We start from the raw sequence: 15856 nt of genomic DNA, 5'->3' as shown, positions 1-15856 counted from the left end.
ATAAAAATTGGTTTTTACTTTTGTCAAGTAAAACCACTTTTCGTCCACATGAATGTAGTCCAACGTTTCTTTGAATTCATTGGATGAGCCCGACAACATATTAAGCGCATAGTTTAACCTTGTCTTCTTATTCTCATCTTGCAGATCAGGTTTTAGAGTACTAGAAACTCTTTTAACGACACCTTCTTTCAAGACCCGATGCATGGTTCCTAAAGATTCGCCAACTTTGGAAAATAGATCACGAAGTGTTGATCTTTGGGACAATGGAATTTCTCGCACTTTATTAAGGATACTTTGACGATTTTTACGTTTCCTCCCCGAATTTTCTGGGCCTTATTACCAAGCGAGTCTTATTCACCACCGGTACCTTATATGTCTAGAGTTTCTGCATAAATATTTTTGCAACAACTATTACAGGTTGAAGCAGACCTAAAATGTCGTAAAGACGCGCGATATTCGATAATACTTGTTTTGTTAAGCTCGTTTCCGATGTAATACTTGCCACTGAATACATTGTTTTTACAATTCCAAATCAAACCCAAAGTTTTGAGTGTTTCTTTATCTAAGGTAAATGTACCAAATTCAGACAGTATAAGAAGCTTCTCACCGCGTAGGCGCCTTTAAATACTTTGAAAGTAATAGTGATCGCTAAAAATGTATCTAGCATGCAAAAATGGACCTTTTTCATTGAAACAAAAGAATGTTGCTAATATTTTGGTTACGAAACAATTAAAAAAAATAATAATAATAAACACTTCCGAATGCATATAAATCCGACATGTATTTTTGTATGACGTACATATTTCCGACATGCTAACGTACGTTATGCCGACACTGCACACAATTTCGACACCGGAGGTACGGAATTCCAACAGATCATCAATCTTAGGATATATTCAAATAAACGAGCATCATTGTGTTTTTATTATCTTTATTGTTAATCATAAATACTTTACAAGGTGTTAGCACAAGAAATTTTGATATTTTTCTATTTCTTTAACAGAAAAACAGCCCCTATTATTGATCTCTTGAGGTGGCGGTATTTTTTGTATGACTTCTTCAAAGTCGTAGCAAATTTCATCTGCAGCTTTGGTCCATTTCCATTTATTAAGCCCACTTATTTTCATTGTGCTTATATAAGCTTTATTACCTTGAATCTTTTTAATTTCACCAGGAAAATATTCCTCTTCATATGTGACAATGACATAATCACCTTCCTCAAGCGGCGCCGTGGTCATGACTTCTTTTTCCGGAAGATGTTCCTCAGTACCCTCTTCTGCTACAGTCTCCTCTTCTACCACAGTCTCCTCTTGTGCTGTGACATTTTGCTTCCGACGTTATCTCTTTTTGGTTTGATGATCTTTCGTTATTTTTTTTCCTCTTTCTTGCGTTTTCTTTCTTCTTTTTCAGCGATTAATTTACTGATTTGATTGACTGTGAAAATAATTCTGTGTCGTTTTATGAAGTTCATTACAATGGCGAGAAGACGAAAACCTGACATAGGTCCACGAAGTCAATCAAAAGTGCGACGAACCACCTCAGGTGCAAACCGCAATGATTTATTTCATGGGTAATTCGGATACGGAAGTTGATCAGCGTTGTGCTCATAATCAACATAATCAAACATTGAAGCGAGACATTGGGTGGTATGAATAAAACTGAGTAAATACTCATATTCGAAGTACGAAGTACCTACTTGCAAACATTGTATCTCCCTGGACACAAATTGAACATCTACGCGTTTTGTGAGCATTTAATCTTAAAATGGGCATAGGCGTGGCAAATGACTATTTGTCCTTATAAATAATAAATTAAATGTAATATATTTTTGTTTCCTTAAGAATATAGAGTTAACAAAGTTAGTTGAGTTACAAAAGTCTCTCTTGCTCCACGTTGGCCACCAACGAGCGATTTTCATGATTTTTGTGAAACTTTGCTGGTTTTGAATTTGAATTTTCTGTCCTCGATAGTTGATGCTCAGCAAGAACCACGCGAAGGTCTGGAGCAGATCTCGCTAGGAAAGGAGAGGGCAAGGATTTGTTAATGAGGGATAGAACGTTACACAGTACAATACAATGGAAATACAATACAGGTACCTGCAATCTAACTACAATACAGAATACACTACAGATACAGATAAAATTCACATACAATACAAATGCAAAGTTAGTACCCAATACACCACCGGAAGAAATTGCACCAAAAATTGAGAATGTTGCAAAATGAAAACCCAAACAAGCACACCGATGGAACTCGGGACGAAATCTATAGGTCGCAGCGCTCACACGCCCAAGGGAGGAACGCAGCCGCATAAATCCAAGGTCGTCTTACCTCAATTCTAAGAGCGATGCAACCCAGCGTCTAAGGGCCAACAGAACCCCCCCAGGCCAGAGCGTGTGAGGACATGGAGAATTCAGACTCGGAACCAAAGAATGCACTATTGGAAAATTAAAACCCAAGCAAATGCACCGTGAAAACAAAGCATTTGCACCACAGAAGCTAAATTGGCAAGACCCAAGTTAAGTTAGTAACACATAAAATATACAGTACAAAATGCTTCAATTACAAAAGTTACAATATACAAATTTCTCCACGTTTGCCACCAAAGAGCGATGACTTTGCTCGCTCGTTGCTGTTGCCCAGCAAGAACCAAACAATACGAGGAGGTCTGGAGTGCGTCTTGCCATTAAAAAAGAGGACTAGAGTTTGATAGCATGGGTGAAGGACACCGTATTTTGTAAATTTGGACGCCGGAGTTTAAAAATGATGCATACTGTATTTTGTGAATTATGAACGCTGTACTTTGTTTACTCTAAAGCCGTACTTTATCAGTCCTGAATGCATGTTATTAACAACATATTTCAAAAAAAATCGGGCATTTTTGAAAAAATATCCACTTTCTTTCGTGTTCACAGCACTTAACACAAAACATTTTCGCTAATATTTATTGACAATAAATTAGAAATTCGCGAACACGTGCTACTTTTAACCCAAAACGGAGCTCCAGTGTTGCTGCTACCAAACCGAAATCAAAACTAAACACAGAGGACCGAAAAATGTGACCTTTCATCAGGTAGCTCACGTGACAGTGACGTCATCGTACGTCACGATGAGATTGCAAAAATTATTTTTCATATTTTAGCTCAGAAATTGTACATTTTCGGGATTAATTTAACAATGTTTAAACAAACTAATTTGTTTTTGCTAACCTCGTGTTCTTAGGAAAATAGTTTTCGGTTTAATTATCACATATTAATAGTTATCATATTTAAACATTATGAATTATATTAATTATGTCATTTCTGCAACTCTTGAGTTATTCTCTAAAATAAATTAACTGATCCTTACATTTTTTTGAGTCACTGTAAAAGCAAATCTAAAAAATATGAATGCAATGGTAAATTACGAAAATATACTGATGATATGACGTCATCAAGTTTTTGGGCTTTCGTAGTCGCCGAATTTCACTGGTGGCCTGGCTGTTCTTCCTGACCTTGTGGTGGTGCTCGTCGACGCAGGTGTTGTCGGGACCTGTTGCGTTGGGGGCTGCACACGAGGCGGAGTGCCGGACTCTGCCGATATGAAAGCCGGTTTTACTCGGTCCAGACTCACAGTGGTTTCCCTTCCATTCATGCTTATCACTATCACCTTGTCTGTACGTCGTAATACGTGGTGTGGTCCGGTGTATGGTGGTTGTAACGGCTTCCTGACTGAGTCATCTCTGAGGAAGATGTGGGAACAGTCAGACAGCTCTGGGTGGACAAAAGTCTTGTGGCGGCCATGGTGGGTTGCTGGTCTTGGTCGGACGTTGCCCATGTGGAGCCTCAACTTGTCAACGAAATTGTTGGGGTCGACTTCTGGCTCGTCGTTTGCGAAGAAAAATTCCCCCGGGATTCGTAATTGCGTACCGTAAGTCAGCTCAGCTGGGGAACACTGAAGGTCATCCTTGATTGTTGTCCTTAAACCTAACAGCACCGTAGGGAGGATGTCGTACCAGTCACTGGGCTCGTGGCACATGATGGCGGCTTTGATCGTTCTGTGCCACCTCTCGATCATCCCGTTGCACTGTGGTCGGTATGGCGTTGTTCGGCAACGTTTAGTGTCCAAAAGGTCTGTGAGGGCAGACATCAGTGTGGCCTCGAACTGCCGGCCTTGGTCAGTTGTAATACGGTAGGGGCAACCAAACCGCGCGACCCAGGTTGTGTAAAAGGTTTTCGCCACCGTCTCCGCCGTCATGTCCGTCATTGGAATTACTTCTGGCCATCGGGTAAACCTGTATGTCATCGTGAGGCAGTACCGGTGTCCCTGTGATGGTGGTAATGGCCCAACGATGTCCATGTGTACATGTTCGAATCGGCATTCTGTAAGTTCAAAATGCTTTAGGGGTGTCCTAGTGTGCCTACTTACCTTAGACCGCTGGCAAGGTAGGCATTCACGCGCCCATTTTTTTATGTTGCGTTCCATGTATGGCCACACAAAACTTTTATGTACCGCGTTGAATGTGGCTTTGCCGCCTGGGTGTGATTTAGAATGTACCATGTCAAATACCCTTTTTCGTAAGTGGAGGGGTATGTAGGGGCGAATTCTCCCTGTGGCTGTGTCGCACCAGATCGCCGTATCCGAATTCATGGGTGTGAGATTCTGTAGCTTCAAACTGGGACTGGAATTCAGCAGGTTTCTCAACTCCAGGTCTTGTTCTTGGGCGGAGGCGAGTTCGTCTGGGTCGATCACTGCTACCGTGTGAACTTCGCTGATTCGGGATAATGTGTCCGCCACCATGTTGTTTTCGCCCGGGATGTCTTCTATCTCAGTAGTGAACTGACTGATGAAGTCGAGTTGGCGTAACTGTCTCGGGTATGCTTTCTCTGAGTTCTGTTTGAACACGTAAACCAAAGGCTTGTGGTCCGTTCTGACCGTGAAGACTCTCGCTTCTACCATGTAGCGAAAAAACTTGATGGCTTCGTATATGGCGAGCAGCTCACGGTCGTACGTGCTGTACCTTCGTTGGGTGTTGGTCAACTTTTTTGAGAAAAATCCCAGGGGTTGCCAGTCCCCTTTAACCTCCTGCTCCAACACAGCCCCCATGGCTGTATCCGAAGCATCGGTGGTCAATCTTAATGAGGCGTTCTCGGAAGGGTGTGCTAGCAGCACAGCGCTCGACAACTCGCTCTTGCACTGGCTGAACGCTTCTTCCGCCTCTGTAGTCCAGCTGATTGGCGTTTTGTCATTTTTTTGTGAATTTCGCAGGTACACATGTAGCGGGGCTTGGATAGATGCAGCATTTTTGACAAAGCGACGATAAAAGTTGATCATGCCGAGAAACCTACGTAAGTCCTTCACAGTTTGCGGCTTAGGAAAATCACTTATCGCCGTCACTTTCGCGGTTGCTGGACGGGTCCCGTGAGTCGAAATGCTGTGTCCTAGGTACTCCACTTCACTTGCCCCGAACACACACTTTGCTGCGTTAACCACAATTTGGTGTTGCTTCAATCTTTCAAACAGCGTTTTTAAATGTCGCACGTGCTCCTCTGGGTTCGCGGAAAAAACTAAAATATCGTCTATATATGCGAAACAAAAGTCTAAATCGTTGAGCACATTATTGAGGTGTCTTTGAAAAGTTTGCGCTGCATTGCGTAGACCAAAGGTCATCACTGTGAACTCAAATAAACCAAATGGCGTACACACTGCAGTTTTGGGGATGTCCTCATCGGCCACTCGTATTTGGTGGTAAGCGCGTACCAAATCTATCGTGGAGAATACCGTTTTTCCCTCTAGTTTGGCCGAGAAGTCCTGGATGTGTGGTATGGGGTATCTGTCTGGGGTTGTTACCCCGTTCAGCCTCCGATAATCCCCACAAGGACGCCATTCCCCAGGATTCTTCTTCTGTACGAGGTGCAATGGGCTGGCCCATGGACTGCTGGAGGGGCGACACCACCCTTGCTCCAACATGTACTGGATCTCAGCTTTGGCAGCCTTGAGTTTCTCCGGTGGCAGTCTGCGCGGTGTTTCAGCTACAGGAGGGCCAGTTGTGTATATGTGATGCACTACGGAGCTGGATGTTTGACTTCCCGGACGTGGTGCTTTCGTCAATTCCGGGTATTCCGCCAGCAGATTGTGGTAGCTGGAGGTTTTTGCCACCGTCGTAATACGTGGTACAAAGCAGGCCAATACGAAACCGGGGGAAGAGAGGTGTGTCAAAGGGTCTACCAGCTTCCGGTTTCTCAGGTCCGGTAGGAGGTGGTAGTACTCGAGAAAATCGGCCCCTATGATTGGTTTCTCGACGTCCGCGAGGATGAAAACCCATTTAAAATTTCTGCGTAGCTTCAAGTCGACCACCATGAATTTCTGGCCGAACGTGCGGATGGGTGTGTTGTTCGCTGCAAATAGGGCGGGTGTATCTTGTGTCTGTGACTGAGCCTTACCTAAAAACGTTTTCGGCAGGACTGAGACCTCCGCTCCGTATCGACTAGGTACCTGATTACGAATTTGGAATCCGTGACGAAGAGACGATGATGACGCGCGTCGTCGTGTACCGCCTCGATTACCGACGGCGCCTCTAGTTTTCCGGCTGTACAAACGTGCAAGGTTTGAAACACTTTCGGGCGTTTACACCGAACTTGGCGTGGTAATAACAAACGCCATTTTGATCTGTGCGTTGCCTGCTGTGTGTCCTTGACCGATTTCGGCGGTCATTCTGCCGTGCTTGAGGACTGCGCCCTCTCGTGTTGCTTAGATGAGTTACGGCTACTGACAAGGCCGCCATCTGTTTTTGGAGGTCTGCAATTACCGTAATGAGGTTAGTTTCCTGTGTTGGTACGATGGTATTCTGCCGCGTCGTGTCGCTGGTGGCGCCTATCGCGTTAATACTGGAAGTCATAGCGTTGCTTCTGTGTATTTCCGCCAATTGGTCCGCGATTTCTGCCATCTTTTCCAGCGGTACTCCCTCGCTCGCAGACGGCACAAGTTGGACATGTGGTGGAAGTCGCTGTAGCCAGAGCGTTTTTATGACTTCGCTATTCATCTGCTGCCCCGCGAGTGCCTTCATTTCGCGGAATAACTGGGATGGTTGTCGGTCCCCTAGCTCCATTTCGTTTATCAGCTTTCGTAGCTGCTTCTCCTGTGAATCGGTGTAGGCGGCTATCAGTTTCTTCTTAATTGTGTCGTACCTCTCTTTGTCTGGTGGGTTCGCTACGATGTCTTTGACTGGCTGGAGTGTGCTGCAGTCTAGCGCCGCTACCACGGTGCAATACTTCGTCTGGTCCGAGGTTATCCGTGCGGTGTAAAACTGTGCTTCAACCTGTGCGAACCACAACGCTGGATCGCGTCGCCAAAATGTCGGTAGCTTCAAGCTCGACGATGTGACCTTTACTTCGTCGAGGTTCTTGAGCAGCTCTTCATCTCCAGTGCTTTTGCTTGCTCGAGTATTGGCGAGTTCTTGCTCTAGCTTCCGGATGGCTTCTTGCTGTTTTTCAAGTTGCTGTTGCAGTTCTTCGACAGTCGGCATGTTCGTACCCGTAGTTCTTCGATCACGTCGGAGTCACCAATTGTAATTGTTGTCGTCGTATTACTAACGGAAACGGGTTTTAATAAAGGTTTATTTACAACAATACCAACTACAAAGTTAGGACTTGATAATACAGCCCGAGGTTGTAAGTGTCTATCCACGTGGAGGTCTTGGAAGAGAAGAGAGCGTCTGCACATGAAGAGGAGTCGGAGAAGAAGAGAGAGTTTTCTTGTTCTACTTTTCGACCATGGCATTTCCCCTTTGGGCTTGCGCGTTGTAACTGCCAATCCGGTGGCTGCATTCTGGGTGTATATCTGGTTGCCTACTTCCAGGCGGCCACATAGTAAAAAATATCCCTGATACGGAATGTCTATCGTTCGTGTCGTTGGCCCAATCTGCGTCGCTGAATCCGATTAGTGAATCTTCGCCATGCTTACTAAATTGCAGTTGGAAGTCCATTGTACCTTTGAGATATCTAAATATTCGTTTGACGGCGGACCAGTGTGCTTTACCTGGGTTATTGCAGTAACGGCTGACAACTCCTGTTGCAAAAGCGATATCGGGCCTTGGTCCCTGACAAGCATATAGTAAACTTTCAACAGCTTCTTTATACGGAACTTTCTTCATTTCTTCAATTTCTTCTTGTTCTGTTGGTGACTGTTCTTTACTCAGTTTCTTGACATCCATCGGTGTTGATACTGGCTTGCAGTCTGACATGAATTTTTCCAAAGTTTCTTGGATATATTTCTCTTGGTCAATCCATAATTTCCCTGCTTGAATATTCCTTGTGATTTTCATTCCTAAACAGCATTTTGCTTCTCCTAAGTCTTTTGCTTTGAATGAATCGTTTATACTTGTTTTTGTAGACGCCATTAGTAATTCATTACTTGCCAAAATTAAGAGGTCAGCAACGTAGACTCCAATGTTGACAGTTTCTTCGTCATCTCTTTTAAAGTAAATGCATTGATCAGCTTTACTTTGCGTGAAATTTAATTCGTGCAAAACTTTATTAAGCCGTTGATTCCATGCTCTTCCGCTTTGTTTCAATCCATACATGGATTTTTTTAGTCTGCATACTTTAGACCTTTTATTTTTAGCTTCAAAACCTTCAGGTTGGTAAACGTAAATTTCTTCTTGTAGTTCACCGTGTAAATATGCTGTGGTAACATCAACGTGGTGCATAAGTAAATCATGTTTAGCTGCTAAACTAAACAGGAATCTGATAGAATTATACCTGATCACTGGTGAAAATGTTTCTGTATAATCTTCTGTTTGTGCACAGCCTCTCACTACTAGGCGGGCTTTATAGCATTCTGCATCTCCTTCTGCATTAGTATTTTTCTTATAGACCCACTTTGTGTTCAAAATTTTTTTGTCTGGAGGTGGGTCGACTAGAACCTAAGTCTTATTTTCCATCAGAGCTTCATATTCCTGCTCCATTGCTTCCCTCCATAAACTTATTTCTCTACTTGTTAGGGCTTCTTCAACTGATTGTGGATCTGTTGTATTTTGATTCATCGTTAGGTAAGAAATAAAATCTTCCCTGATAATTGGCTTTGGACGTCTCTCACTTCGACGAACTTGACCATTTTCTTCATCTGTACTGGAGTATTCGCTTTCTGGTGAATAATCTGGATCTTTGCGGTCATCTGCTTCGGCTCTTCCAATTTCTGAATGTTCTTGACTGGTGTTTTTCACCAATTCTTCGCCGTTCTCGCTTGTATTCGAACTCACTGTTACTGTTCTTGATTTATCATGTCGCTTTTCACTTTCTTCTGTATCTAGAATAACCTGGGAATTTTCACTAGAGTTGATTTCTTTTTCAATTGTCTGCTCTATGAATACTACATCTCTGCTCTTTACTATTTTGTGTGTTTTGGGATCAATAAGTCTGTATCCCTTGATATCTTCAAAATATCCTACAAAAATATACTCTTTAGACGTCTCAATTCTTTTGGCACATGAGCTAGTGCCTAAGACTCTAAGATGGCGTAAGTCAGGTTTTATTCCACTCCACATTTCTTCAGGAGTTAAAGGAACCGCTCGTGTTGGGGACCTGTTAGTCAGGTAGCTTGCAGTAGCTACAGCTTCTGCCCAATATTCTGTGGGGAGCTCTGCTTCAATGAGCATACTTCTTGCCTTTTCTACAATAGTCCTGTTCATTCGCTCTGCGATGCCGTTTTGTTGTGGATTATATGGGACTGTTAAATTGTGTTTTATGCCTGCTTTTCGCAATAAGTCTTGAAGATTTTTATTAACATACTCTGTTCCATTATCTGACCTAAGTTTCTTTATTCTCTTGCCAGTTTCATTTTCTACCATCGCTTTAAACTGTTTGAAAGTTTCTGTTACTTGGTCTTCGCTTTCTAGAAAATAGATAAAAACCTTCCTTGAATAGTCATCTACAAGTGTGAGCAAATATCGGGCTCCACCGATCGATTTTGTTTCCATGGGACCGCATACGTCGTGAGTGTATCAGCTCTAATACGCTATGAGTGCGGTTATTGCTTCGTTTGAATGGTTGCTTGTGATGTTTTCCCTTTACATAGGTCACACAAGGTTGCGCACTGCATTCTTTGAAATCAAGGCCTGTGGCTAGGTCATTCTTTAATTTTTGCATTCCCTTTCGATTTAAATGACCAAGACGCCTATGCCATAACTCTCCATTTGCTTTTTCAGTTGCATAGCATACTGACTTAGTTGGACTGTCCAATTTGTATATGCCGTTTGTTTGTGATGCCGTTGCTATTAAACTTCCATCTTTAGTAGTAATCTCACAACCATTTTTGCTGAATGTAACGGTATAACCTCCATTAACAATCTTACTGACAGAAAGTAGGTTCACAGCAATTTTTGGTACATACGCTACGTCTTTCACAAGTACTTCTTCAGTTTTTTCGCTTTTTACTGCAACTCTTACATTTCCCATGGCTTCCGCTTCCATCTTGGAATTATCTGAGGCGCTGATTTCTATATTTCTGCACTCTTTTGGATTTTCCAACCAATCTGAATCTGTTGTCATGTGTCGCGATCAGTTCTCCTGTTTGAAAGTAGGGCTGCTGCATTGTGGGAGCTACTTCTAGCTGAACTATTCTGAATATCTTGCAGTAGTTTCGTTTTAATTGAATCGGCTGTGATTGCTGTTCCTGAATTCTCTATGCCCATGATCATCGGTTTGTACTCTTCAGGCAATCCAGCAAGCAGGACTGTTCGTACCCATTCATCAGGAATTTTGAAACCAATACCATCTAGTTTGTGGGCGGTTGTGATGATTCGATTTACATACTCATCTACCGAACTGCAGCTATTCAATTGTGTTGTCACAAGAGTTCTGAGAAGACCAACTTTTCTTGTCAAATCATTGTCTTCGAAAGCTCTTTGCAACTTATCCCAAGTTTCTTTGGCTGTCGTGGTTTCCTGGATATGTACGTAATTTATCGGGTCAACTGTGAGCATGATCTTCGACTTTGCCTTAATGTCTTTGTTTGCATCTTTTGTGTAGGCTTCAATTCCTTGTATACAACCCCAAAGGTCCTCCTGTTCAAGATACGCTTGCATCCCAAACTTCCATGTGGTGTAGTTTTCCCTACCTTTCAGTTTTTCGATAACTGGGGTGTAATTCTGTGCCATCTTGACAAAAAACACTCCGCGCTCTCGGGAGCTAGGCCCATAACCTTATGAGGTCGTGGATTTCTATCGATAAAACAACTGCACAAAAAAAAAGGTATCTGTAGTATCGACTTGACATTTAAACACATAAAACCATAAACATAAAAATAGATGTTTCAATTCTCTACACGCTTACGTCCAGGATCATCAGACGCGTGCGTTTCGTCATAATTAAACAAGTTGCATGCAGGTACGTCAGCAATGGAAGATTCTAGATCTGTAAGTAATCTTGTAAGGTATTTAAGGAGACATTTGCTCGAGCACGTTTGATATTTGAAGCTAGACGTTAAGTCAAAATGTCGCCGTATCTCTTCAGTAGAGAGAAAACCCAATCCGACCAGACATATTGTTGGTAAATTTGTTTACCACTCGTCCGTGACTATCCAAGAATGATTTTGTTACCATTTGTAAATTTTCCACATTTAATGGGAATCCCCAATCACCACAAATTACCGCTGCCTGAATAATGCTTTTTTCTTCGTTTAAGGTAAACACGTATTTGTTACATAAGGTGCCATAAGGAATAGAATAGTGTCTTGCAGCTTTATTCAAAGACCATTGATGATCGACAACTTTTCGCTTGTAGGTTTTTCCCATATATCTAATAGTACTATATTGCTAACTGGCCTCAAAAGATTCCGAAAACATAACGGCAGAGCAATATATCGGACCTCTCTGTCTCTCTGTGGTACCAAACAGTACTGCGCATGCACCCGTACTTGGTTGATTTGTAGTGGATAGCGTGACTGGATGCTTTTTGACATTTCGTACTTTCGCTTCTATTTTGTGTACATGCGCACAGACCCTCGGTACTCTTATAGACAGAAAACAACATCTTCTGTCTCTCTCTGTCCGTGAACACCGTTTCTATGTTACTTCCGAAGAGTTAGCAATATAGTACTATTAGATATATGGTTTTTTCCATTCTCTTCGCATTAATTAGTCTGTAGAAATCAAATATTTATTATTTTAACAGAAAAGACTGAATTGTGGACAATTATTGCTATAATTGATAAACTTGGGGTGACATTGATAACTTTATCAATTTCACCCCAATTATTTATAAAGAGCAGATGATTTTGTAGAGGGTTATAAAATGACAAACAGCTAGGTCCACTTTAAACAATTTGTAAAAATAATCTTAGCTAAACTTACCGTAAACACACAGCTTCCCACTAACCAATGCAGTTTTATTTAGATGTTCTCAGATTATTTGGGCGCGTAATTTAAATCATTTTAAGAAATCCCGTTATATTATCAAAGTCACCCCACAAAATCATTTTCACCCCATGTTACGGTATAAACACTGCGTTTCAAATAAAATGCACCACCTAGAAGGAATAGACGTAGAATGTTGAATCTTGGTGGAGAAGACTGTTGCACATAGACAAACAATTGATTAAAATTTGAAAGAAAAACTACAACTTGTTTAGATAATATACCGGGTGTTATTCGGCTTTTATTCATTTTTTGATTATGCTTTAAAGACACTTAAGTAACATTCTTTTGTAGTTTTATTTGACATTTGTCATTATTGTGCTTGCTAAAATGCCACGAGTTCGCAGAGGAGTTCAAATTTTAATCAAATGTTTGTATGTCTTCTCCACCAAATTTCAACATTCTACGCCTACTCCTTTTAGGTGGTACATTTTATTTGAAACGCAGTGAATATTGCATTCACATGCCCTTGTGGGGTTGATGTTGGTCAGGACTCAATAACTCTCAATCCCCAACAATTAACAATTTATTCACAAAGGTTCACACAAGAGAAAATACAAAGCCGTGTTCATGTCAGAGCGAGACTCTCAGAAGTACTAATTCTCCTCGCCCTCTCGTGGGGGGAAACGCCGCGGTCAGGTCTACATAGATGGCGCCACATCACTCCTTCCCCCATAGATAAATAATACTACGTAAAATAGAATGCAAACTCGGCTGTAATGCGTGTCCCAGGTTTGTGTCTAGGCTTATGTACCGGCCACATAATAAGAGATAGCACTGATAGCAGTAAAGTATTTTTTTCCAAAAATTACTTGGCGACAACTTCCACAGCCAATTTTAAGAAACAATAAAAAAACTAATGTCATTTATGATTAGTATAAAAGTGTCATTTGTGTGATTATACGTGATAACTAAAACGCCATCGTTTTCCCAACCCCTACAAATACAACGAGCGTTTTAAAATTTGGTTGGAACGGACAGGGAATCCAAATTTAGGCAAATTAGATCCCACGAAAATATATAAAAATGGATATTTTCTTTGCGATGTACATTTTAAAGAAACGGCTTTTGGCCCCAATCAAAAACTTAAAAATACTGCCATTCCTACAATTCAAATTATGCATGGTAAATATTTGTGTGCAAGTGAATGCCATAGATAATTTTTACAATAATTTCAGATAATATGAACGACCCCGAAAGACACACCCATGATCCCGTAAACCCTATTTCTATACTGGATTCTCAAAAATTTTGTACTGAAGTATCTCGAAATTCCAGAGAAACCCTAAACGAAACTTTAAACCAAGAATCTTCTCGAATACTAAATTTACATTCAAATTCTAGGAATATTTCGCGTACAGCCCGTAGAAACAAAATTAAGGTAGCTTCGTATTGAAATTATACTCCAAATTTGAAGTAAAATTAGAAAGCAAAATTTTAAGTCAGGATGCTATAAATTTTTGTTTATCACAATTAAAAAGACGAAATGTCAAACCAAAGGGTCGCAGGTTTACCACTGAAGATAAATTATTTGCATTAATGTTTTATAAACAGTCTGGGAGATGTTATAGAAAAATGAGACAGATTTTTGCACTGCCTTCACGTCAAACAATTATGTCTATGTTGAACAAAATTCCAGTAGACGTTGGTATAAACAAAATAATTTTCGACAATCTTAAAGAATCTGCTTCAAAATTAAATAACCAAAATAGAATATGTGCATTAATTTTTGATGAAATGTCCATAGTGCCCCACATAGACTATGACAAATATACGGATACATTTTTCGGATTTCAAAATTTTGGATTTGAACAAAATTTACAGATAGCAGATCATGTTCTTGTTTTTTTCATTCGCGGAGTGTTTAAAAAATGGCAACAGCCAATATACTTTGCATTTTCTTTTTCGTCTACAAAATCTTACATATTGACAACTATTATAAAAACTCTGGTTGAAAAAATACAAAATTGTGGATTCAAAATTCTGGTTACAATTTGTGATCAAGGCCAACCAAACCAAGCAGCTATAAATTCTCTGCTAAAGGAGTCGAAACAACGTTATATACATAAAGGGATGGAACCTAAAAGAAGAATTTTATTAGGGGATCAAGAAATTATTCCCTTATATGACACGCCTCATTTAATTAAATGTATTAGGAACAATCTGCTTACTAAAAATTTAGTGTGGAAAACAAGCGAGGAAATTTTGGTTGCAAATTGGAAACATACATATAATCGATGCGTACTACAGTGATCAAACATGTGGAGAATTACGGGCTCTACACAAAATTACGGATCTCCATGTAATTCCGGAAAAAATTCAAAAGATGAAGGTGTGCTATGCGACAGAAGTTTTGAGTCACTCAATGGCATCGACTATTACGCTATTGGTTAAATCTAGTAAATACAAATTTAAAAATAATTAACAGATTCATTTACAATTTAATTTTACAGCCGAATGCAGTTTAACAAACGAGGCAATGGGAACAGCACGAATTATAAAATTTTTTGACAAGCTCTTCGACAGTGTAAATGGCAGTACTTTTCAACCACGGTGCGGAAAACCATTTTCTGGGGGCGTATTTAAATCTTCTGGTCATAAACATTTTTGGAAGGAAGCTATCAAAATTTTGGGTGATATGTATTTCGTCGATGAGGCCGGAAAAATGGTAGTACCTCCGTGTATAAAAAACTGGATTGCAACGTTAGAAGGTTTTGTGGATTTACATACAATTTTAGTAGAACAGGGCAGGTGCAAATATTTTTTACCTAGATGTTTAAATCAAGATGTTATTGAAAACTATTTTGGCAAAATCAGAAGTCAAAGAAATCGAGCAACTAATCTAACGGCAGCCCAATTTAAGGAATGTTTCAAATCTCTATTATTACGCAATTTTTATAGTTCAAATTCAGTGGGCGCAAACTGTGAGAAAACGAACATACCGGATTTATTTCATATTAAAAGACTTGTGGATAAAAACATAAATCAACCTTCAGTAAATGAAACGAGTTACGAAATTTTAAACGTGAATATGTACATTTCAAAACTGTCTCCATATAATTTAGAAAAAGATCTTCATAAAAGTATTGTTGGTTATGTGTCTGGCTGGGTTGCGAAAACATTAAGAAATTTGAAGTGTGAATATTGTAAAACCCAAATTTTAAACAATTTTTCGGAAGACGAACAATGTTACAAATTAATACGTATAAGAGAATATAATTGTAATTACAGAAAATTGCAATATTGTAAGTTAGATTTTATAAAAAACATTAACAGAATTTATAATATTTCAAGAATCGTTTTAAACAATTGTACATCTTTCGACAACATCAAAAACAAAATTTCGTTTATAGTATCTCATCATGTCAAATTTTCGTTTCATTGTGAACATAAGGAATTAATTGAAAGTGAAATATGTAATAAAATTATATATTTAACAATTTTTACGTTTGTAAAAGGTTTGAA

General features: G+C 40.2%; 2 protein-coding genes across 2 annotated transcripts in view; one reads left to right on the top strand and one right to left on the bottom strand.

Annotated features, from left to right (window-relative positions):
* Window positions 1-15856, top strand: part of LOC135143376 (F-box only protein 28) — a 143783-nt gene that overhangs the window by 116152 nt on the left and 11775 nt on the right. The window lies entirely within an intron of this gene.
* Window positions 6785-7627, bottom strand: LOC135143372 (uncharacterized). Its single transcript, XM_064075226.1, has 2 exons — window positions 7167-7627; window positions 6785-7117 (listed from the first exon to the last, which is right to left on the bottom strand). The coding sequence occupies exons 1-2, from the start codon at window positions 7502-7504 to the stop codon at window positions 7096-7098; spliced, it is 360 nt and encodes a 119-aa protein (XP_063931296.1). The 5' UTR covers window positions 7505-7627; the 3' UTR covers window positions 6785-7095.

This window comes from Zophobas morio, unplaced genomic scaffold, assembly GCF_036711695.1.
Source record: "Zophobas morio isolate AGI-343-1 ecotype UQ-CSIRO unplaced genomic scaffold, CSIRO_AGI_Zmor_V1 ptg000058l, whole genome shotgun sequence".
Lineage (NCBI taxonomy): Eukaryota > Metazoa > Arthropoda > Insecta > Coleoptera > Tenebrionidae > Zophobas > Zophobas morio.
The sequence above is the reverse complement of the archived record's forward strand: the minus strand, read 5'-3'. Positions and strand labels throughout refer to the sequence as shown.